The sequence below is a fragment of the Talpa europaea genome (assembly GCF_964194135.1).
Source record: "Talpa europaea genome assembly, chromosome: 7".
NCBI classification, from domain to species: Eukaryota; Metazoa; Chordata; class Mammalia; order Eulipotyphla; family Talpidae; genus Talpa; species Talpa europaea.
The window spans coordinates 44,595,418-44,620,641 of record NC_140074.1 but is presented as its reverse complement, the minus strand read 5'-3'; the positions used below and the strand labels follow the sequence as shown (position 1 = coordinate 44,620,641).

General features: G+C 41.7%; 1 protein-coding gene across 1 annotated transcript in view; it reads left to right on the top strand.

Annotated features, from left to right (window-relative positions):
• Positions 1-19,988, top strand: part of GNA14 (G protein subunit alpha 14) — a gene marked incomplete at both ends in the record, with an annotated part of 171,889 nt that extends 151,901 nt beyond the window's left edge. Inside the window, 5 exons of the mRNA XM_084238767.1 lie at positions 10,644-10,798; positions 13,174-13,302; positions 15,189-15,318; positions 18,746-18,899; positions 19,798-19,988. Coding sequence (XP_084094893.1) covers positions 10,644-10,798; positions 13,174-13,302; positions 15,189-15,318; positions 18,746-18,899; positions 19,798-19,988 — 759 coding nt within the window. The remainder of the gene's footprint in view (positions 1-10,643; positions 10,799-13,173; positions 13,303-15,188; positions 15,319-18,745; positions 18,900-19,797) is intronic.
• Positions 19,989-25,224: the final 5,236 nt, after the last annotated feature.

Genomic DNA, 25,224 nt, shown 5'->3' with positions numbered 1-25,224 from the left:
GTCCCAGCGCCCAGTTGGTCCCAAACCACTTAATCCTGTTGATTTTCTGTGTTCTCAGCTGTTTCTCGTGTTCATGTCTGGGCAGGGAAAAGGGAAGCAGTGTCTGAATTATTGTGAAGCACAAAGTTGGAATTTCTATAATTATGCACACGCCCACCGTAGTCTTGAGGGAGGCAACCATATAAGGCTCTGGTTCGGTGCCAGTGGAAGAAATTCATTTCTTAATGTTTGTCCTTCAGCTCAGCCTTGGATGTACCTGCATGCCTGGCACCACTGAACTAATTCTTGATTCTAGCATTTCCTTCCCTAACATTTGTTTGAATAGAAAACCTGTCTTACAGGATTTGGGGGGGCGGGTCGGGTGGGTAGAACTTGGAGTTACCTTAAAGAACCCCCTTGTTGATTTCTCTTTAATCAACAATACTTGCTCCCCACAACCCCCCAATAAGGGGACAGCGCACTGACTCCAGTGCCAGCCTGCATGTCTTGGATTCCAGGGTCTCTAGAAATGAATGTTTCATTGACCCCAGGCTGGTTGACACAGCATAGACTTTATAAACAGTGTAAAATTACACCTCAGGAAACTAGCACAAAATAAAATGGCCTGCTGAAGGAAGTAATGGAGAAAAGGGATGAAAACATTGCCTGAATTTTGTGAAAATGTCCGCAATCCAAAGCTATTCCAGTTTCTTCCACTGGGTGGCGTTTTTGTTTCATTTTACCCTTTGCTTCCAGTCTCAGGTCAGGTCCACAATCTAAATTAGTTCTGGACATTGCCCCTTGGAAATTATGAAGAGTTGGGGAAATTTACTTATGTGAATATTTATAGAGCCCTATAATTAAAGAATACATACATTCATTGAATATGATTTTCCAGAGGATTCTTTTTCTAGACCCTCTACACCTGTTACCAACATTCCTGTAAGCACTGGAAGCCTGAACATAAAGCCCACATTTTTGTTTTTGTTTTACATAGCCATAGTCCTGTCCACGATGTCTACCACAGTGTTTGGGAAAGAGCGGGGACCTCATAATTACATGCCCACTGATTGAGTGATGAGGAGGTTCAAGTTACAGCAGCAGACAGCTAGTTACTACTTGGACACATAGGATTAGAAATTGTCATCCACACCAGGGGGCTCAGCAAACATTTCCTGTAAAGGTTCAGAGAGTAAGTATTTTAGGATTTGTGAACCATTCTGGTTCTGTTGCAAAAACTTGAGGAAGCTGCTGTAGTGAGGTCAGCTAGCCAGTGTGGCAGGGTTTGACTGTGTTCACTGCCTCCTGTCTCTTTTTTCTTCCCATCTGTCTTTCCCCACAGGTCCTGGCCTTCTCAGTATATGGGGTGGGTGGGACTGGATGGGTCCTGGCAAAGAGTCAGTTGTTCCAGCCGACTCTGCAGAGACACACAGGCAGAAAAGAGACAGATCTTCCTCTTGCTAATGTGAGCTGTCACTCATAGCACAATTTTAATGTGCTAACAATTAGAGGAATTCCTCTCAACTACAGAGGTATGGGGAGGAACAGTTGGATTAGGGGTAGAAAATACCATCTTGCTCTGTGACATGATCATATTCTTGGCCTCTGGAAACATGAAGTTAAACTGGTCCAAATCAAATGATTTCTGAGAGGTAGTATCCATTGGTCAAATATGCTCATTTCTTTTTCCTGGCAGGGGTGCCAGAGAGGGAAGGCTACCAGATGCTGCTTGGTACATTATCCCTGAGTATGTTTAGCTTCCCTGGGACCTGAGGTGTTCAGCTGTTTTCCAAAGGCGTGCCAGGGCTGTTGTATGTGACAGGGGATGCAGCCAAGCTGATCTGGTCCCTGCCCTTTCACAGTGCAGGGCAGGGCCATCGCTAGCAAGTGTGGCGAGGAATACACACTCATGAAAGCAGGAAAAGGGGCTCAGATCACATCTCCTTGCAGGTAGCAGGTCCCCTCTGCTGGGGAATCTTAGTGCATCCCCTCATACACCCCCAATTGAAAGCTCTTCCTCTACGATCTTTTAGTATTTGTGTGTGGCTCTGATATGGTTGCCACCAAAAGGGAACTCTGCAGTTCCTGTAATTCTGGGGTCTTCAAGTACAGGGCCACAGTCCTGTTTATGTTCCCAGAAGCCAGCCCCGATTGTGCATGGAACAGGTGCATGATACTATGAGTTAGGGCTGGGTTTGTTTGCCAGGGCCTAGTTGATGCTGGCACATTTAGGTCACTCCAGCTGAGGTCTAGGCTGCCACTGCACCTAAACTTCACTAAATTTGTAGGGAATTTTGGCCCTAAATAGAACTGAATGGGCTGCAATGGAAGACTCTTTGTATCAATTTGGGTTTGACGAGGAAATTAGAAGTGCTCTGTGATCTGAATACTAGATTTATTGTAGGGAGTGGGTTGTATGTAACCATGGGAGCTGTGAAGATGGCCTGGTGGTTGGTCAGAGGACTGGCAGTCAGTAGAAAAGCTGAATGTAAAGCAGAGTAAAGAAAAACTGGATGATGCAAAGACGTTAACAGCCTATAAAAGCAAAACAGATCTCAGGGGGGCAAAAGGGAACCTGCATCTATTTCTTACCACCTTCATGAGGACAATACAGGGGCCTTGTCCAAGAAGCTGGCATTCTTTGCCACACTTGCACATGTGTCAGCCCCAGGATTTGGTGAAACTGAGAGAAAAGATCCAAGTAAAATTTGGGGTTGCTGAGAGCCCCCAATAATGAGATGATGGGCAGATCAGCTAGTGTGTGTAAGCAGAGACAGGTTCTTAGCTTCAGAGCACAGTGGCTGTCATTTTACCTGTGTCTCCCAAATCGCTTTCCAATTTCCTTTGCAGTCAATCCTTATCCAGAGCCACACAGGGAACAAGGAAGGGCTGGGAAACACCATGACAACTTCACCAAGTTGTCACAGTAGAAGGCCCCAGATTCGACCTCTCTGTTGCATTATTAACATTCGTGATAGCTGCAGATGTTTGTGCCAAAGTAATTTATTGTGGGGAACTTTGGAAAGAGACTTGAGCCTTTTTATTGAAACCAATGATGTTTTGAGTGACAGGAAAAGATAAAGTAATTTAGTAGTTCATGTCCATGAAAACACTTTGTGGTCAGTGAATTCTATTTATTTTTGTTGGAGTAAAGAAGAGGAGCAAGGAGAAGACAAAGACTGGAGCAGAATTAAAGATTTCTGCAAGTCAGAAGAAGAAAGACAGATATTGGATAATTTCATTCATGTGGAATACGGAGAAACAAAGGAACCGAAAATAAGAAACCAAAACAAACCAGAGAAATATGGTTGTAGAATTGAGGCTACTAGAAGGGGAGGGAGGGTGGGAGTGGAGGCACACAGGGGAGGGGCCTGGTGGTCTAGGGCAAGAGATTATAGTGCTTTGAAGGTGAGAGTGAGGTTGGTAACACGAATCTGAGGAGGTGTGAACCTACTGCCCTAAATCACACACAGTATTGCAAACCAATGTTACCTCAAAAAAATACAAATCTATAGATACTGTTAATACTGTCTTCTAAAAATTTTTCTTTCACCTGGCATTTTTTTTTTTTCTAATTCAGTGGAATTGGTTTTGTGCTTGGTATGATAGAGGGAATTCCTTTTGTTCATTCAGAATAATAAATATCCTAGTTCTGTTTATTTTAAAAAAATCTTGGGTTAGAAAAGCTAACTTTCCATTACAAGTGTGCCAGAAGACTGTGCTTCTAGAAGGAGCAATCCAGGTGGCTTTATACGAACAATTAAAATATCTAAGTGCTGGCAGGGATGGCCAATGGGGAGCACAGTCCTGCGAGGGCTGGAGTAGTTCAAGAAGTTGGAAATTAAACAAAAGAAGCTGGAAAACTATTTTTATGTGAAAATTAAGTAAATGATCATTTGTATAAATATTCTATATGTGCTTTAAAAAGTTATTTTGAATACAGGGTTTTAGATGGGTCCATAAGATGAAGCTCGCTGATCACGATGTTTGAATTAACTACACCTTTCCTGGATTTTTTGTTTATTCTATCAGCTACTGTTAAACTTTACTATAAGATGAAGACTGATGGATTTGCCATTTAGATCAAAGAAATTGGCTCTGTATAATTTGAGCCTATGTTATTACATACATAGAACTTTAGAAATGTTACGTCTCTCTCAAACTCATGCCATTTGCTGCATCATGGATGGAGCTGGAGGGGATTATGCTAGCTGAATTAAGTCGGAAGGAAAAAGGTAAATATTGGATGGTCTCACTTACATATGGACTATAGAAAACCAAACAAAAGGTCAAGAAAAAGTTACAACTGCAAGCTGACCTTAGATCTAAAGTATACAGCAATGGAGGGAAGGCAAAGCAGGTAAGGGAAAAACACAAGGGACTATGGTGATGGTTCACGGGTGATATGGTGGTGGGAGAATTATGGGAACTGTAACGATGTAAGAAAAAAATAAGAGGGGAAAAAAGGAGGCAGCTGGGGCACTAAAAAATTCTAATTAGAAGAAATAAAATACACTAGGTCATAGAAATGTCTTTCTGAATTTTTTATCATTCGAGACATCCTTGTCTCTAGTTCTGCTCTTGATGTTAAGGTCTTTCCCCCAGTTTTATTGCAGTATAATTGACAAACCTTTACGTCTACTTTCACATGAACAGAGACAGCTTCTTCCGGGTGAGTGTTTTCACGGTTTATCTTTTCCATCTTTTTGTCACCTGGTTTTGGAGCTTTGATGTTCAGTTATGTCTGCTCATTGTTGGGCACATGAAAAAATGAATTGAGGGAGAGGAAGAGTCTGTCTTCAAACTCCAAAAAGAATTTGTTTTTTTGCCAGGTGTCAGGGGACACTCAGTTCCTGCCATTGTGATGATTCAAGCTGAGCTGCTCTCCATGAATGGGGCTGCCCTTTGGAACCCCAGACCAGAGCTAGAGGGTCTTTGTCTCTTGCTAACCTGGAACTTCGATTCCATCACCCTACCTCTGTGATGTTGGAATGCTTCTCAGTCTCACAACACACCTTCTAGAATATGCAGAAGCCCATAGGGAACAGCTTTCCAAATGCTAAGTTAAGCTCCTTGATTGACAATGACAAAAGTCATTTTCAGCAAAATTTTCTTTAAAAAAGGTCACCCTCTTGCTCATTCTTCTCTGCCCTGCATAGTATTTGCCCCTAGAACATTCTCTCCTGATCAGAGTGATAAAAGCCGACTTCTCTGACTGAAGAACTTCCAGATAAATGGAGCCTAAAGACACAGTGACAACTAAATACAAAATGTGGTCCTAAAGATTTGGTCGGTTCTGACAAGATTAAGGGCACTAATGTGACAATGGACAAACTTTGGATAAGGACTGAAGATTAGATTACAATATTGTGTGAATGTTAATTTCCTGATTTTGATCATTACGCTGTGATTATGTTACATTACATCCATTTCTTGGGAAATCATACACAAGTCTTTAGAGATAGAGGCGCTGCGTCTGCAGCTTCCTCTCAAATGTTTCGGGAAAAAATGTGTGAGTTGGTGTGCGGGTGTGAGCCTGTGCGCGTGCATGGAAGGAGAGGGGATGAACGAGGAAAGCAAGGTAGGAAATTGTTAGCACTGGGACAATCTTGAAAGGCATAGAGGAATTCTTTGTACCATGTCCCCCACCATTTTTGCAAATCTTAAGTTATTTAAAGTAAGATTAATGGGTGTGGGGATGAGGAGCTAATCAGGAGGGGCGGCTGACAGAGAGGGGACTCTGAACTTGGATTTGGAATAGAGGCAACACCACTGGCCCAGAAGTGTTCCAAGTCTCTTTGTTGGGTTTCTAGAGAGTCTGAATTCTCCTATAGAAATGAGAAGTTCTGAGTTCAAGCCAGATTTTACCCAAAGAACGATGTCTTTCTCTCCTGGGTAGTCCCCCTGGTTACCTGGAAACTCAGGGTCTCTGTCTTCCCTCTGTCATTATAGGAGCCTATAAAGAAGTCTGCATTTCTTTCTGATTATCTCATTGGGATCCACTATTTGGTTTTTTTTTATTTTCTAGGTTAGGCAAGCACTATTCCAACATATTTCAGTCAGGATAGAGGAGTTTATGCAGTATTAACCACCTGCCCCTCAATTCAGCTACGTTAGTGTCACTGCTCATCGTAGTCAGTTAGGAAGCCTGACAGGTGGAGGTTCCCCTCAACTCCTGATGCCGCCCCACAGCAGATGAAAGGGAGTGTGGTAAATAACTTATTGGCGCTTTGTTTTGGTAGGGTTTTTTGGTGTATTTTTAAACAATAGAAGTGTCAAAAAACAGGCTCAGCTGTGCTAGTAACTGCGGGGCTGTGTGCACTGCCCTGAGCTGGGCCTTAGCCCCGAGTGGCCAGAGAGCAGCACAGTGTACATCACTGTAGGGCAGTTCATCCACAGTGAAAAGCTTCCAAGGGCCTTTCATTTTGGAATAAACTATAAATCAACCACCAGAGCAGGACTGTACAACAGTAAAATGCTTTCTTGCATTAAACTGAAAACATAAGATAATATAGGGAGGTGTTCAATACTGTTTCCAAGCACACAATGCCAGGCCTCTTCACCTCCATGAAGTACAAAGAAACCTTTATGTCATGCTGTGAAATCATTATGGATAAAATGGCTTAAATTGGCCAAATGACCTTATTCAGCTTCCACAGTTTGCTTTACGTATTCATATCTACAAGACTTTACTTGCTTCTTTGTGCTGTGCTTCCAAGTTCTTTTCCATCTGCTATGTGGTGCTGCTGGGCTCCAGCTCCGAAGTCTCTTCGGGTTTATAGAACTTTCTTTGCCCTCCATTTCAAGCACCTGCTCCACCTTAGTTATGAGCGCCCCTTGACGAGTCACAGCTGCTAGTTTTCCTCCATTAACTTTAGACCTGGTCTTTTATCTTATGTTCCAATCACTTTTATATATCTTCCTGGGGAAGGGGGGGTGGTGAGGGAAGGGGGGCGGGTCAGCGCAGGGAAAGGGGAAACACAGGGAGGAAGGGGGAGACATTACTGAATCACACCACTAAGGGGAGCAGTGGGCAGGAGGAGAGGCCCTCTGCACCCTATGTGGGTTAGCTCCCTGGGCCGGGCATCGAACTCAGGCTGTAGCAGCGATAGCGCTGTAGCTCTAGAGCCTTAACCCACTAGGCCACCAGGGAGGCCCATGCTTGCTCTGTAGTTTTAGACTCTTAGTACTCCTCCGGCGGGAGCATGTCTGCTTTGGCAATGGTGATGCAAGCACTTCGTAAACTCGGCATCCGCAGGTGTAAGTCCATGTCCTAAGAAGCATAAACGACGTGGTCTGGCGTCTGCTTACTTGGGAGCCTGCATTCAAGTGGTCCTCAAATTTAAAGTCAATGTGGCCGGTAACGGGTGCTCCCATCTGGGGGTGCCGACTATTGTGCACAGGCACGAATGTCTTTCACCTGTAGTCTTCATTCAGTGGCAGGACCTGGAGACGAGGATGGAAATGATTTAAAGATACAATGTGATATTTTTCTCCCCTCCACCACCCCCCCCCCCAAAAAAAAAAACCACTTTTTGGTTGGTTTGGTCTGGGCGCCCACCACCGCCCGAGATGCCAGAGCCTGGCCTAACCTCAGCGGCCTCGCGTGTAAGGTGGGAGGGACCTCCAAGGCGTGAGTTGGACCAGACGGTCTTGATGCCCGCAGTATAAGCCCTTGGGGACCATGCCATTAGGCGAACCAAGGGGTGACAAGAGCGTCCCTGTTCAGGCAGGTCTGCCAGCTCCTGGGTCCCTTATTGGCTCTTTAAGGTTTTTTCCTGAGAGAGAGGTGGCTTCCACTTACATCTCATTCGCTGTGCTGTACAGTGCCACACTGCACCTGGCGGAGGTGAGGTGGAAGCATTTATAGCGCCTCTTATGGGCTGCCACCTTTCAGCAGGTGAGAGAGATTTAAGTTTTAGGAGCTCAACATAAGGCAGGCACCCAAATAAGCCAAGATGAGGACTGCCACCAGGGGCAGAGTTAGAAAGCCACGTTAGCAAGATTCTCAGCATTCCCTTCCCTGAGACCTCCCTGTCGTCTCGCTCCTGTGTGCCCCCTAGGAATGGCTGCCTTCACGTTCTTTCACTGTTACTTTGTGATTTTCTGTTAGAATATCTACCTGCTTCTACATGTGTCACAAATGTTCACTGGACACTACCTCACCAGAGGGTATCTGTTATTTGCCAGGGACTGCACTAGGTTCTGGGGTGTAAGGACAAGTAAGACTTTGGGTCTGTCCTATTGCCATTTCCTGACTTGACCTGCAAACACCTTAAAATTTTGAGGGTGAAGAGAGGCCACCTGGTCCTGAGAGGATGTCAGAGAAGGGGAAGAAGTGTGGGGAAGTCTTTCTGATCCATGCAGACATGCTTCAGATTCCTCAATCATTATTCTCGTGCCTAAAAAGAGGGCAGAGAATATAAAATGTGCCTGTGGGTGAGGTGGCAATGTCATAGTTTAAGGGCTATCAATGTGTCTTATTTTTGCAAACTGACATTAGGCATTTGGTACAATAGCAGGAATACTACTTACACTTGGATGACACTTTAAGATGCCAAGACAGGTAGCTTGTGGGGTCCCTTGAAAGTCCCAACTTAGAGTCTGATTTTTTTAATTTAAATTTTATTTTTATATTCCCCATACAATTACATCCCCCTTATTTTGACCCCAATCACTCCTTTCCCCACCCCCCAACCCCCATAGAGTGTCTCTGGTTCATAGTTGTTTGTTGATTTTGATATTTTCTTTCTTATAGTTATTCCTTTTCCTGGTCCCTTATTTAAGTTTTCTAGATTCCTGTTATGAGTGAGACCATACATCATTTTTCTTTTTCTTTCTGGCTTATTTCGCTGAGCATGATCCCTTCCAGTGCCATCCATGTTGCTGCAAATTGCATGTGTTTATCTTTTTTGAATGCTGAGTAATATTCCATGGTGTATATGTACCACACTTCTTGATCCAGTCATCTATTTTTGGGCATTTGGGTTGTTTCCAAAGCTTAGCTATTGTAAACAGTGCTGCTATAAACATAGGGGTGCAGGTGCTCTTTGGAATTGATGTTTCTGTGTCCTTTGGGTAAATACCTAGGAGTGGAATTGCTGGATCATATGGAAGCTCTATGTTTAGTAGGTCCAGAAATCTCCACACAGCTCTCCATAGTGGTTGGACCAGTTTACACTCCCACCAACAGTTCAGGACAGTTCCTTTCTCTCCACATCCTCCCCAACATTTGTTGTTGCTAGTTTTTTAATGTGTGCCATTCTCACTGGTGTAAGATGGTATCTCATGGTAGTTTCGATTTGCATTTCCCTGATTACAAGTGATGTTGAACATTTTTTCATAAGCCTGTTGGCCATTTGCATTTCCTCTTCAGAGAAGTTTCTTTTTAGCTCTTCTGCCCATTTTTTGACAGGATTACTTTCTTTGTTTTTGTTGAGTTTCATCAGCTCTTTGTAGATTCTTGTGATCAGTCCTTTATCATTAGTGTTGTGTGCAAAAGAGTCCTGATTTCTTACCCAGGGCACTTCCCACTTGCTTTTGTTTGAGACTACCTGCCTGAGGCTCCCACAGTTTTGAGGGGAAGAATTTCTCTCTACTCTGGATGGATGTGGGCAAAGTCATGTTGATTTCATCATAGCCCTTGGTTTTGCCCAGAGTCGCGATCTCTCTTTTCTCTCCCTTCCTGTTGGACTATTATGAGAATGAACAATGTAAGTTAAGAGCTACTCTTCCAGGGGTACCATATACCCCCAAGGAGATCACAGCTGCCAAATGGACGCTCTGCTGACTCACAGCTGCAGGTGGGTAGCCAGCTCTGCGTGGTGTAATTATCATGAGCTGCAGCAAGATGGCAGAATGAAGGAAACTGCTGGCTTCTGTCTCTCTCCGCAGGATTCTCGTCTGCTGTAACTTGCAGCCAAGAAAGGGGGATGCTGATTTTCTGGGGCCAGTACTTGCACATGTTGTGGATGCAGGCCAACCTTGTCATTTTCATTTTCTAGTGTTTGGAAAGATTGTTGGCCTTGTGCTAGCCTTCCATTGATTAAATGAGATAATGTATGTAGAGCCTTTGGTGCATAGTAAGTGAGCAGCAAATGGTAACTGCTATAATAGTAATAATTATAGCAATAATAATCTTAAAAATCACTGTAATAATAGAGCAGCAGTAATAGAGCAATAGTGCTTAACAATGATGGTAATAATATATAGAATGATATATCAATCAGTGTGGCATGAGAGGGGATGTGATGGGTGTGGTTTTTCCCAGTAGGAAAGAGTTTTATCAGTGACATAATAAAAAGCAGGCTGTGTGAGAATTCTCTGTAAAGTTTGTTGGTAGGATGAATTATTTGCTCTTTCCAGAGTTCTGTTCACCACAGATGTTGAATACTGGTGAAAACAGACTCCCCAGCTCTGTTGTAATCTAAAGCCACAGGTTGTAGTCTTTCTGTGGCTCTTCTCTGCTGTGAAACAGCTGCATTTTCTCCACTCTGTGGCTGCCTCTGGGTGGCTGGGCTGTCAGCAGCCCCCCTGGAGGGCATCTACCTGTGCCTGGGGAGATGTGCCCTAACACTGAGACAAAATCAGGTCTTGTCCCTAGGTCACTAATGGTTGGTTTCCTTTTTTTTTGCCTAATAGAAGATTCTCTTTCCTTTGAGTAGGAAAATGCCCAGCTAATCAGAGAAGTGGAAGTAGACAAGGTCACCATGCTCTCCAGGGACCAGGTGGAGGCCATCAAGCAGCTGTGGAACGACCCAGGAATCCAGGACTGTTACGACAGGAGGAGGGAATATCAGCTATCAGACTCTGCCAAATAGTGAGTTCAGAGCCCACAGAACTTTCAGGCCAGTGTGGCCGTTCATCAGAGCTTACTGAAGAGAAATGAGCTGTTTGCTAAAAGGCAGGGAACTCAATGGCAACAGTAGTTCCTCTTGCTCAACTGTGTCCCCCCCCCCAACTTCTTGGTGTAGCTCTTACCACCTCCAAAGCCCTTACTTACCCTGTGCATCTCCCATTGCCTTGCTCAGATCAACCTTTCCATGTTCTGAATCTCTGGCCTTTTGAATGAGAGGCTCAATCAAATGCGGGGGTTCACTTGGTGGCATTCATCTTATTTGGAGTGCTGAAATGATCTGATTTAAATCCGTGTCTGGTGTCTATTTTCCTCCTCTGGTTTCCTGATCAGAAGAGAGCAGATGTAATTGCCCTGAAATGTGAAAATCAATGCAATACGCCCAGCAGTGACTGGTATGGTGCTGCCCTCTAGTGGAGAAAACAGGCTATGCAGGTCCAGCACAGGAATGGAGCCTGTTCACCAGCCCTGTGTTTGACTCCCAGCAAAGGCCAACTACACACTGTATTTTGGATCTATATTAGCTTTAGTTTTAAATCATTAATCCCTTAAGGTAAAAATAAACAGATGGCTGTGCATGCAAACTATCCCATACACATCTTTTAAGAAAATGACAGCAGTACCTGTCAGGTCCCTGAGCAAATAATTTAATCATGGTACTTCTTGAAGAGGTGATGATTCTTGTTTCTGCAGCTCTCAGTGCCTTGCACCTTGCCTCATGTAATCCTTTCTTCTTTGAGAGCCATAATCCTTCCTAAGACCTGTTCCCTTCCCTTCAGTTGGTCATAGCCTTCGGAGCTGGTATAGGTGGGTGTTTGTCTCCCAAGAACATTTAGGTTCAGTCGAAGAGCCAGCAGGAAGAGGAAATAAATGGAGCCTAAAAATAATTAGTAAGGTGTTGGATCAGCACAGGAGATAGCTGGAAGAAAAGAGGTGACTTAAGGAAGGGGGCAGATTTGACATCTGGGGAGCTAGGGATGGACCTAAATTGGCCAAGGCATCTCTGGCCCTTAGCTGAGACAGCTGATGTTATAGACCTCTGTGAAGGTCCTGGCAATTTGCTGGGGCTCTTGATGTAGAATGACCTGGAAAAGAGCTACTGGTCCTGCCAGAGCAGTCAATGGAGGCCTGAAAACTGGGGCAAGTCCCCTGAGAGGAATGTGGGGCGTGGCTAGGGTGTTGGCTAGAACAGTGACAGAGAAAATGCACTCAAAAACCAGAACAATTGTCTAGTCTTAACTGTGTCAATACTAGGGGTATGCATGCATTTCCTTGTCAAGGTCAGTGGTTGTTACCTGCTCTGCTAGTAATAGCTGCTTTTTTGGACAGGCATTTGTTTCACAACACTTCTGTGTATGCCTGTTTTGTGCCAGACACTGCTATGGGCTGCAGGTACAGTCAGTGCTCTCTGCTATGAAGTAACATACTGCCTGATGAAACAAGACATATATCAACTAATCATATATGTGACACTAAGACCTGGGGTCATGTATGTGGTCAGTGGGGACAGTGCCCCAGAGCTGGCTTCCTGCACTAAGGACCGCATGATGAAGAGCGTCTGTCTATCACCTCTTGGCTCCCTATCATGCCACCTGCTCAGCCATAAGCAGACCTAGGTGGGGGCTGCCTGCCAGAGAAAGCAGGGCCAGCGTTGGTTGCAGGACACTCAGAATCACCACCTTTGCTGTTGGCCAGGGCTTAATTACAGTTGTTTTATTGGAAAATGCCATTCATAAAGGCCTTACGCTTTAGAAAAAGAATTATCATTTAACCGTAGAAAAAAATGATAGTTTTTAACATAGATTAATTTTGGCCATATATTAAAGCCCTAAGACAAGTTCTGGGCTATTTTACATGTCTAATTTCCCAGTGTAACAGGAAAACTTTATTATTTTGAAAGAACTTCTCATTGGCCTGTTTTTATGCCTTTCTATTTTATTAGAGACTAGCATGTATGTTCTATAATGATCTTGGATGAGGGGGCGTGGGGTGGGGAAAAGGGCCTTTAGAGGAAGGAGGACAGATGGGAAGTCAGAGAACCAATTCCAACATCCTATTCCTTCTGGGCCTGCTCTCATTGATTGTGATAAAGTTTAGCTTTTAGGAGGAACAGACGTAGTGATCTGCTTACTTCCCAGAGGGCTTGTGAAGGCTTCCAATATATACTTTCCAAAACAGTCATAGCTGGGCTGAAGGGGCGTGGCCCCAAGGTGGCTCTCAAAGTCACTGACGGAATCCATGAATTTAAGCAGGGCCCACTGTGGGTTGGGAGTGACTTCCCTGGAGTAGGATGGACACTTCTCCCTTCTCTAAAACAAGTCTTGTTCTCTATATCGCAGTTACCTGAATGACATTGACCGAATTGCCACACCATCATTCGTGCCAACACAGCAAGACGTGCTTCGTGTCCGAGTGCCCACGACTGGCATTATTGAGTATCCATTTGACTTAGAAAACATTGTCTTTCGGTAAGAATGTCTTCCTGCTATGGTCTATTAAGAATCTGTCCAGGGGCCTCCCTGGTGGCACAGTGGTTGAGTGCTGGGTTGCAAAGCTGCCTGCAGCCTCTGCAGTGCTGGTTTGATCCCTGGCCACTGGGCAAGGGTCCCACATGGCGCACAGACCTCTCCTGCCGCCCACTGCTCCCCTCAGCAGTGTATTTTGTCAATTTGCCTATTCTGCTCCCTAGTCTGGCTCTGGTGAATTCTCTCACCCACCCGTGCTTCTGACTGTACCCAGTGCTTGTATAAATAAATAAATCTTAAAAAAAAAAAAAAGAATCTGTCCAGGGGCTTGGAAGTCCCTAAGTGGATTCTAAAATGTTATTCCACAAAGAGGTTATAGCTCTTAGATATATCTGCTTCTTCACAGGGTATTTGGCAATTCTCACATGCTAGAAGGGAAAGAGGTCATTTCTCTATTCTCCATAGAAGAATCCCCTTTCTGACATCTGGAATAATTTTTACACAGCTCTGTGTATATTTTACATATAATTATGTCTCTTCCAGAAAGCTCAATAGTATTGCTCATTTATTTTACTCCTTTCTGCAAGATTTATCATTTTTGGTTTTTACTTTTTTAAAAAAAGAACAATAATGTGCACTAAAAAATTGTGCCAGACATGTAAAGTATTCATAGCTGTGTCTGTATGAACTTCCATGTACAAACATAGTTCTTTCAGGATGATTTAAGTAGGTCTTCATTGCATTAAATTATGGTCCCCAAAATGAATACTCTGGTATATAATTATGGTCCAGATAGCATTTTCACATCCACTCATTTCCTTTTCCTTCTAGCAGTTGTGATATCTCAACTAGAAAAATGTATAACAAGTCCAGTCCTGCCACATCCAGGTCTTATGTACACCTTAGTGCTTCTGGAAAATTGTCACATTGAGGTGGGGAAGCCCCCTCATTGAGTCCCTCTATGTTGTGCATCTTTGTGAGTCCTCCCCTGCACCTGTGTGCCCATGAGTTTATCTAAACCTTTAACAAAAGTTTTGCAAGCTGAAACCAACATTATCTAGCCCAGAGGTGTATTTGATTTGGCCCTTCTGATACTGTAATGAAGCTTCTGAGCCAACACTTAAAAGTTGGAGTCCTTTTGCTTAAAACATTACATAACTAGTTTCTCTCGAGAAGATGGAGCATCTCCTCTGAGAGTCTGGGGTGTTGTCCAGCAGTATCTGGCTACACTATGTAGCAGGCATTCCCCTGCAGGGCCCCTTGCACTCTCCAATAGCTGCTTTTCTACTTCAGAGGCCACTGGATTCTTTCCCATAAACTGTCTGACCTCTGGAGCATTTGAGTTTGTGATCCATTGGCTATGATTCTCTGAAATCTCTCCCAAAGCCATAGGCAAAAGCTTTGGATATCCACATTGGACAAAAAGCACTTTGTCTTTCTAGGGATGAAAGGGTTGCATCAGCTAAAGCAGAAAGGATTTATGGATGAATTAGAGGAGTCATGAAAGCTTAGTGTATCTGGAAGACTGCTTTCCTTTCTATCCTTTTGGGTGTGTTGCTCTGGCACTTGACAGTGTTTAGAGCAAAACCCACATGGATGTTTATACTTTCTGCCTATATTGCAGCAGCAGCTTCTTAATGGGTGGGGCCTGCTTGGGGACATCAAAGTGACCTCTGCCTGTTTTCAGCAACTTCATTTACGTTCTGTGCGTCCTTTGTTAGGAAATAGCCAATGGTGGTTTCCTATGTATGGCCTAAAGCAGCAGAACTCAAACATTCAATCTCAGGACCCCTTTAGTAAACCATTTCCATGGTTTGATGAATTCATGTCCCTTCCCCCATCGTCATGTATTCCTACCTGTGTCGTAGATCTGTGTTTCTATTGAACAGGATGGTGGATGTTGGTGGCCAGCGATCTGAAAGACGGAAATGGATTCACTGCTTTGAGAGTGTTACCTCCATTATTTTCTTGGTTGCTCTGAGTGAATATGACCAGGTTCTGGCTGAATGTGACAATGAGGTATGTGGCAGGGAATTTAGTTAGCTGTGGAAGATAGAGCTCTCTGCAGTATCCAAGAAGCAAGCCATGTCTGGTATTAGATCCTAATCCTTAGTTCAAATGGTCTCGACAAAGTGTAGTCTGTGGACTAGGAACATAGGTATTGTTTCTGTGTTAGAAATGCATACCTATTAAATCAACCCAGATCAGATAAATCAGAATCTGCATTTTAATAAGATCCCAGATAATTCAAACACTCAGTGTTTGAGAATCACTGACCTGGAACTCTGGTTCTTAAACTTAAATGCACACTAAAATTCTCTGGGCACTTTAAGAACTTGGAGCCTGACTCCAGCACCAGAGATTGATATAATGTGCTGCTCAGGGTGGAACGAACCATAAGCACTGGTTGTCAGCCTGTGTGCACACTGGAATCCCCTGGGAGTTTTTTAAAAATACTATCTTTTTGAGCTGATGAGAGACTCAACAAAAACAAAGTAAATAACACAGTCAAAAAATGAGCAGAAGAGCTAAAAAGAAACTTCTCCAAAAAGGAAATGCAAATGGCCAACAGGCATATGAAAAAATGTTCAACATCACTTGCAATCAGGGAAATGCAAATAAAAACTACAGTGAGATACCATCTTACACCAGTGAGAATGGCACGTTAAAAAAACTAGCAATAACAAATGTTGGCGAGGTGGTGGAGAAAAAGAAACTCTCCTGCACTGCTGGTGGGAATGCAAACTGGTCCAACCACTATGGAAAGCTGTGTGGCGATTCCTCGACCTACTAAAGATAGAGCTTCCATATGATCCAGCAATTCCACTCCTAGGTATTTACCCAAAGGACACAGAAACATTAATTCCAAAGAGCACCTGCACCCCTATGTTTATAGCAGCACTGTTTACGATAGCTAAGCTTTGGAAACAACCCAAATGCCCAAAAAATAGATGACTGGATCAAGAAGATGTGGTACATATACACCATGGAATATTACTCAGCATTCAAAAAAGATAAACGCATGCAATTTGCAGCAACATGGATGGAGCTGAAAGGGATCATGCTCAGCAAAAAAGCCAGAAAGAAAAAGAAAAATACCGGATGGTCTCACTCATAGCAGGAATCTAGAAAACCTAAATAAGGGACCAGGAAAAAGACTAATTATAATTAAAGTAAAAATTAACAAGCAACTATAAACCAGAGACACACTACGGGGGGCAGGGAAGGGAGCAGGATCAAAACAAGAGAAGGGGGGGGTGGGAATTATATAGGGACTATAACCAAGATGAAAATGCATACATTGTGCAAAAATGAAAAATGATGTAAAAAATATATAAAAGGAAAAAATAATAAAATACCATCTTTTTGACCTCTTAGTAGTTTGCTTTGGGGGTAACTTTCCCAAGTGCCACCAATAGATGCTAATGCAAAGGGAAAGTGAGGAATGCTATACCAAATAAGCTTTATTTGAGAAGAGTCTTTATAAACTCTGCAGGCCATGGTGCTCCCCAATTAAGACCCTAGCTTTGTAGGCATGGAGTGGTGTCAGATGCTGGGAGTAGTTCTGGGGTTACCTGGGGTAGCATCTGCCCTTCATTTCTCCTGGGAAGGATATCCCAGTCAGGCACCTGGTATCCTCTACAAAGTTGCCATAGCACTGGCTGGGCTGAACTCCATTAGTTGGATCTGCCTAGAAAGTCAAGAGAAATATGATAATCACTCACTTCTTTGTGAGGTTGGGGGTACCCATGACCTCTCCATTGTCTTTGCCTTTTAATTTCATGCTCTGGAAGCAAGAGACATCTAAATCAATAAAGAACTCTGTCCAGGATTAGGCATTAAGTATGAACAAATTTTATCTTGTATTTAAGTGCCAACTTTTCTTGGAGTAGTTACACTAGCTAATTAGGAGAATATTAACCCATTTACTAAGTGTCATTGTACAAAGAAGAATAGAAAGCTTGGCTGCCACCCAGCTCTTTCAAATGGAGGATTTTTTTTTTCTTTAAAGCAAAGACATCAATATGAAAAATTAGCTCTAAATTTGCCTCAGGGATTACTTACGATGTTTCTAGACAAACTCAAAAGATTAATCAGGTGTGTAAAGGACCATGTTCTTCAGTGTTCTTAAAACTTCTTGGGTGTAGATAAGTGTTGCATCTGTTCACTATCCTGTAACAGGATTTGTTTTTCATATATAATACTTCCTTGGTGATCATTATTACAATCAGATTAAGTTTTAAAGAAGATTTAAAAACAAGTGAGGGGTTACCTCTCGGGTAATCAATTCCAGATCTTAATCCCCAAAAATGCATTGAGTGTGAGATGAGTCCAGGTATCTGGGAGTTACAGGGAAATGGAGATTTATGGCATGTCTCTGGAGTGCCTATGCTGGATTTTGATGTTGTTTAGCCTGATTGCTTCCCTCTTGTTTTCCTCCCAGAAATACTTGAGTGCAGAATGTTACCTCTAATAATTATTGTCACAAGATAAAATCTTTATGTATCCTGCATGTTGTCCATAAATAATGGACATTTAATAATTTACTACCAATGTCTAATGTTATACTGCCCTACATAATTTCTACCAAGTCCGACAATTATATGGCTGTGGTAAAGTACTGAAAATTATGGGCTTGGTAAAGTACTGTGAATATTATGCTCATCCATAACCTAGAAACCCTGTTCCCTTTGTAGAGCTCACCTTTACAAGCACGTAAAGCATGGCACAGAGTCAGTGCTCAACGGGCTCCCTTCTCTGGCATCAAGGCCTTAGAGGCAAATCAGGGAGACCCCTGTGAATATGTTGAGAGACTTTACTACCATTCCCCACCAATGAATGTAGGTAAAACTCATGTTTTTGCCTCACCACTGCCTGGAATACACATGAGAAGGGAGCTGGCGCCCTTTGTCTCACAATACATTTTGGGAATTAAGATCTGGAACTGATTACCAGAAAGATAACCCTCACTTGTTTTTAAAGCTTCATTAAAATTTATTCTGACCTTAATAATGATCTCCAAGGAAGTTTCTATATGAAAAACAACTCCTCTTCCAGAATAGTGAATGGCTGCAATACTTATCTAAACCCAAGAAAAAGTTTAATTTTAAGAACGCGTTTTTAAGAGTAGTAGCTGGAAAAGCCTAACTTCCTCTCATCTCATATGACTAGAAGTTCAATTGAAGTGGGTATGAAGCTTCTTTTTCTAAGATGCACAACAGCTTTTCTTATATATCTTCACACGTGAGTTTGGGGCTTGAGAAGGGCTGTAGTGCTGTAGGAAAGGAGACCCAGAAGGGGTTAATGCGAGGGGGTGGAGGAAGCCTGGGACCCTGAGAGGCTCTCATGTGAGCACAGATGATGCCCCCAGTGATTTATTTGCATGTTGTTTTCAAAGTACTGCTTTCCTTTCCAGTTTACTCCCAGTCCTTTGTTCCTTACTTAGAACCGCATGGAAGAGAGTAAAGCCTTATTTAAAACTATTATCACCTACCCATGGTTTCTGAACTCATCTGTGATTCTGTTCCTAAACAAGAAGGATCTTCTGGAAGAGAAAATCATGTATTCTCATCTAATTAGCTATTTTCCAGAATATACAGGTAAGCATCCATTCTGTTGACCTTTCTGGCATCAGCACTCTTAAAGGAAGATCAGGGGGACCCCTCTGAACATGTTAGAGACTTTATCACCCTCCTCCACCTATAAATGGAAGCTCTGCTGGCAACACTCCATGTTTTTGCCTCAGCACCTCCATAAATGCCTCACGTACTGCCTGGAATACACTTGCTAATTCCACTGTATCTCCAAGATTCAGCTCAGGAAGCCCTTCCTGGTTGCCATTCTGACCCAGAATCCCTACCTGCAGTAGGTGGGCTTACCTTGCTCTCTTGGCCTCTGTTAGTCATGTCTGCTCTCTCCCCAGTCAGCTCCTGTGCCCAGCCGACCTTGGCTCCCACTGCTGGTCGGAGCGCAAGGTACTGCTGAGGTGTGGGTAAAGTATGGCAGCTCCTTGACCAGACTCCAAGGAGATGACCTATTGAAGATAAGAGTTTATGTCCAATTGTTCACTATTTGTGGTACCTGGAGGTCTTAAATATTAGTAAAGCTTGACATTGTCTTTGTACCTTTTACTAACTGCACTGGCCATGTAGAATAATAGAGCCCTCAAGTTATAAAATCAGACTTTGGTCCCTAATAATGTTAGTTGCCACATCCTTCCTTCTCCCTCTCCAGGCCCACTCCGGTTGGTGTTAATAAGGATTCTCCCTTTTCAAAAGTGGTTCAAATCAGAAAATGACAATGGATCACTTTTTCCCCAACAAAGTACCTTAAACAGTATTTTAAAGTGTCCATGGGGATGTAAAAATTATTTTACATGGTCATACTGAGATTTGAAAACAATGCCCCAGGTAAACTTTCTTCTAGAAATGACAGGTCAAAGGATGACCTAATAATGAGCTACCTTTCATCTTTATTCCTAACTGCATTCATAACTAGGACCAAAGCGGGATGTCAAAGCTGCCAGAGACTTTATCTTGAAGCTTTATCAAGATCAGAATCCTAACAAAGAGAAAATCATCTACTCCCACTTCACATGTGCCACAGACACAGAGAATATCCGCTTTGTGTTTGCTGCAGTGAAAGACACAATTCTACAGCTAAACCTGAGGGAATTCAACCTAGTTTAAAAGCTGCTACTCACTCCTTGCTCAACTAGAAGACAGGATTTGCAAGCTCCTCTTATTTTATTTGCCAGTGCATCTGACATCATCCAGTCCCATCATGCAGGCTACAGGACAGAGATGGGTGATTAAGCTTGTAAGATTTTGAATTTTATAGAGTTTTACAAAGCCACTGTGATTTTTAATTAAATTTGTGTTTAATAATAGCCACTTCAAAAATCATTCGACTGACAGGCTTATTTATATAGCTCATGCCTTCAGACCTCTAAGATTAATTTGGGTAACTTTTTAAAAAGAAAGTTAATGGGTTTGAAGCTTTTTTATTAAATCTTGTAATTTAGAGACTTAAATTATTTTCACTTCATGATGAAGTATGGTCTTTAACATGTCACCAAAGGTTTTTTTTTAAAAACTGTTGGCTAACTTTCCAAGCCAAATTAATGACTATAACAGTACATCTAATTTAGTTTTGCCACAATTTGATCACCATGAAGCCAAAATTGACATAGGGCAAATGAGCTCTAGATAGAATGTGTGATATATTGGTAATGTGTATGTGTGTATAGTATATATTACAATGTATGTGACCCGGTCTTGTAAACTCAAGAAATGGCTAAAGGCCCAAACTGTTATGTCACCCCTGCCAACGTTCTAATGGCCATCACAGATATGTTTGAACCATGTATGAGGCTAAGAATATACCATTCTGCCATTGTACTGGATTACATTGTGTTTCTTTCAGCTCATGATTAATGTGTCAAACTTTTTAAATGTCCTTGTAGTGGACAAAAAATAAACAGAAGTTTGATAACAGATGACAATAAAGAAAACTGAGTAACTCCCTGAAATGGCTACCATGTCCAGCAAAAAAAAAAAAAAAAAAAAAAGACACTGGGTTAGGGGAGTCAGTTATAGGAGGTGATCAGGAAAATAACAGTAAAACCGGTAAAGTTGCAATGCATATTACAGTCAGGTGCCTTCCTCATTGTTAAGATGACACTGTTACAAATGGAGATTTATCACATAAATAAGTCTCTCTTACAAAAAGATAATTTCTACTTTGTATTCAAAGCTTTTCCTGTGTCTTTAAAAATTATCAGCTCAAAATAATGCTTATGTCAAAGAGGCATATTTTGGGATTCCATATTCTAATCCCTTTCAGTCACTTCAAAGAAGTTTCACAGTCCAGAAGCTGAGTTGATAAGACTATTCTACATTATTTCACTGAACCAACCTCTTAGTCTTGAGAGTACATCAGTGTGTCTGGTGTCAGGGGGCAGTGCTGCAGATGCAAATCACATATTCAATATGAGGTCATTTCTCTGGAAACAGAAAAACAAAGGTTATTGGCTGAGACAAATTATAAGCACAGTCTAAGTCCTGAGGGCTGTCAGATGTTGGAATCATCTTTTCCATTTAGAATGCCACTGATGTTACTGGCTGTTCAGGTAAAGATTCTGAGTGACCTACACCGAAAAAGGCATGAAAATTATCTAAACATAGCTATTGTGGCTATTTCGCTAGAGTTTGAATCAAGTCGATGCTAGTTTTGAGGAAGTTAGAATTCAGAATCTAATCAAGTTTACAGATAAATAAGACCTCAGACAATGAGCAAAACCAGATCTGTTACCTACAAAGGTATATTATACTGTCTACTGAAGCATTATTGTCCTCTTTGCAATCACCCCCATTTTTAAACCAAATGACAGCAAAGCAAATTTGTTTGCAAAATAAATCTTAATATTGACATGAGTGCAGCAAAAAGAGTGACATAGGTTCTTTTAAATCTGCTTTGTCAGAACTTCTCAAAAGGAATCTCAGGTTGTAATTTTAACAGTCTAGTAACCCAAAATAAGATCGTGCCATCAAACTTTGCCTGCAATGCTTTTCTAGATTTCTACTCCTTTAGTGATTTTGATCTTTCGTTAGCAGTTTTATAAATCCAACTTTTCCTTAGAGTTCCACAAATACATACCCAGCCCAATGGTATGATTTCAAAGTTTTCAGAAACATGTACTTCTCAGAGTCCTTTCTGTGAATCTCCTTGAAGTTAAAGCACTTTTGCTAAAGTAAAACAACTTCTGTAAATGACAAAAGAATTTTTAAAGTGGCAATGTTTAAAATTTGAAGAATTCATTTTAATGCAAGTAGACTAGGAAATTTGGTTATTTTTGTGACAAACATTTAAGACATTAACTAGAATATCAAAATACTAGGCTAGATCAGATTTCTAAAAATTTCAAGCAATTTTTGGAACACAATAATACCACCTATCTATACAAATATAACCAATTGGGAAGTTTTGTATCACATCTTCTTTGCCAATATTTCCCAGGTAATTTAACACATCAAAAAGCCTTCTTAGTTAATATCTTTACAGAGAGAACACATCTCAAGATGTTCCAGGAGGCTCCTGGAATACCCGCAAGCTAATCTAAGGTCAAAATGACTTCATTTAGATTTTAATTTTTGGAATTTTGTAAGAAACATAAAAAGTTTTGGGACCCCTACTACGAGGACCACACACCATTATAAATCAACACATAATTACCGATTAAAGCAAAATAACAATAGAAAAGGTCGTCCCTGGTGGCACAGGTGGTTGAGCGCCACACTGTGAAGCTGTCCACAGCCACTGCAGCACGGGTTCAATCCCCGCAGGCCGGCGAGATTCCCACAGCAGCAGACCTCTCCTGTCTTGCCTGCTGCTCCCCTCAGCAGTGTATTTCAGTCAGTCTGCCTATTCTGTTCCCCTCTCTATCTCTGGTGAATCCTCTCACCCTCCCACGCATCTGGCCTGTACCCCAGTTCTTGTATAAATACATAAATCTTAAAAAAAATAACAATAGAAAAGTTAAGGCAAATACAGAAGGCTGCATGGTTGTGTGCAAAACTCAGCTGTTAATATCAAGAGGGCTCAGCTTTCCCAAGGCAAGGAAAGATCCGATGATGAAAGTGACATGAAGCTTAGAAAATTATTTTAGTAAAACAGATTACTGTTCTCTAGGCAGATTACGCAAAAAAAAAAAAAAAAACTTCTCAAAATCTTTTATCAGGAGCAGACTGAGAATCTAAGAAAACTTTGTCCTTTTAGCAGATAGAAGAGAATTAGAGTTTTACATAAGCATATTTTCTCTAAACCCTTCAATTCATTCCATTTAGCCAGCTGAACTAAAGAAGGTCTCTTTCTCACTTATGACTTTCTTTGTTGTCCTCTTTCCTATTTCTAAAACAAGCTGCTCTACTTTGGGACAAAATTACTCTTTCCATAACAAAAATGTGTCTCCATACAGCACACCTTTTCTTTTTTAATTTCTTTTTTTTATTTTTATATTCCCCATACAATTGCAACCCCCTGATTTAGACCTCAATCCCTTTCCCCGCTCCCCCCCCAAGTGTGTCTCTGATTCATAGTTGTTTGTTGATTGTGATTTTTTTCTGTCTTATAGTTATTCTTTTTCCTGGTCTCTTATTTAGGTTTTCTAGATTCCTGTTACGAGTGAGACCATTCGGTATTTTTCTTTGTCTTTCTGGCTTATTTCGCTGAGCATGATCCCTCCAGCTCCATCCATGTTGCTGCAAATTGCATGTGTTTATCTTTTTTGAATGCTGAGTAATATTCCATGGTATATATGTACCACATCTTCTTGATCCAAGTCATCTATTTTTGGGCATTTGGGTTGTTTCCAAAGCTTAGCTATCGTAAATCGTGCTGCTATAAACATAGGGGTGCAGGTGCTCTTTGGAATTGATGTTTCTGTGTCCTTTGGGTAAATACCTAGGAGTGGAATTGCTGGATCATATGGACACTCTATGTTTAGTAGGTCAAGAAATCTCCACACAGCTCTCCATAGTGGTTGGACCAGTTTGCACTCCCACCAGCAGTGCAGGAGAGTTCCTTTCTCTTCACATCCTCCCCAACATTTGTTGTTGCTAGTTTTCTTAATATGCAGCACACCTTTTCTTAGCCAAAAACATTTTGCTTTCTTTTGCATATTTTGAGTAATTTTAATTATATATTAGTATTCTGAACACTTGAAACTAAAGTGAAACTAAACAATTATGATTTGTGTTACATACAATTTGCAGACTGGCAAATTTATGAATACAGTTAATTTCTAGTGTGTGTGCTTCTTCATAGCACAATTTTCCATGTGATATAATGAATGTTTATTAACAGACCCAAATACGTTTAGTTTCTCTATAAGAAAAAGCCTCCATTTATACTGATATCCAGTAAAGTTTCTGTTTATCTTTTTTGGAAATGATCTATTTATCATTTAACTTAGCAAATTGTTAAGGCTTCAAGTTACTGAAAATATTTCTGGAAGCTATTTGAAATCTTGAAAAAATATTTCAAACTAGGCATATGTTACAAAACTTCATCATTATAGAAAGGTTCATTACAAGCATTCATTCCACATATATCTGTTTAAATTCACTTGTTTTTAACAATCATTTAGATCACTCTGGAAACTTTTATGAGATATTAAAGTTTGCCATTATATTATTCTAGATTATTTTTCTTGCCAACAGATAACATGAACTTATTTGATTAATAAACCCAGGTAGGGCCTCTCTGGTGGTACAGGAGGTTAAGTCTCAGCACTATGAAGCTATGGGCAAGCTCCATCCAGGCCAGGGAGCTGACCCATATGACACAGCAGACCTCTCCTGTCTCACCCGCTACTCCCCTCAGCAGTGTATTTCAGTAGATTTGCCTGTTCTGCTCCCCACTCTGTCTCTGGTGAATCCTCTCAACCCCTAACCCCCAACACCTCTGGCCTGTGCCCCAGCTCTTGTATCCATAAATAAATAAATTTTTAAAAGTAAAAAAAGTGAGGGTTTAAAGGGCTGTGATTTCATCTGAAGGCTAGACGTCAAACTTCTGTGTGTCTTTGATAGAAGGTTAGAGTAGAAAATTTAGGATGGAAGTTTTCACAAAGTCAAGAACCAGAAGTGGGAGCAGAAAGGAATATTGGTCTTTTAGAAATCACCCCAACCTGACACCAGGCCATGAAATCCCATAAAATAATGGTATGCAATAACGCCCTATGCTCTGGGAAAATGCAGCTATTTACCTGTCTGTGTCTATGCAGGCATCTATTTTTCTTTAATAAAATGGCCATCTGCTGCTATGGGAGACTCTGCCAAATTCATTCTCAGCCAGACCCAAGGACCCTGCACACTTACACTGAACCCTAACACTCTTTTCAATATTATCACTCCATAGGTACAAATA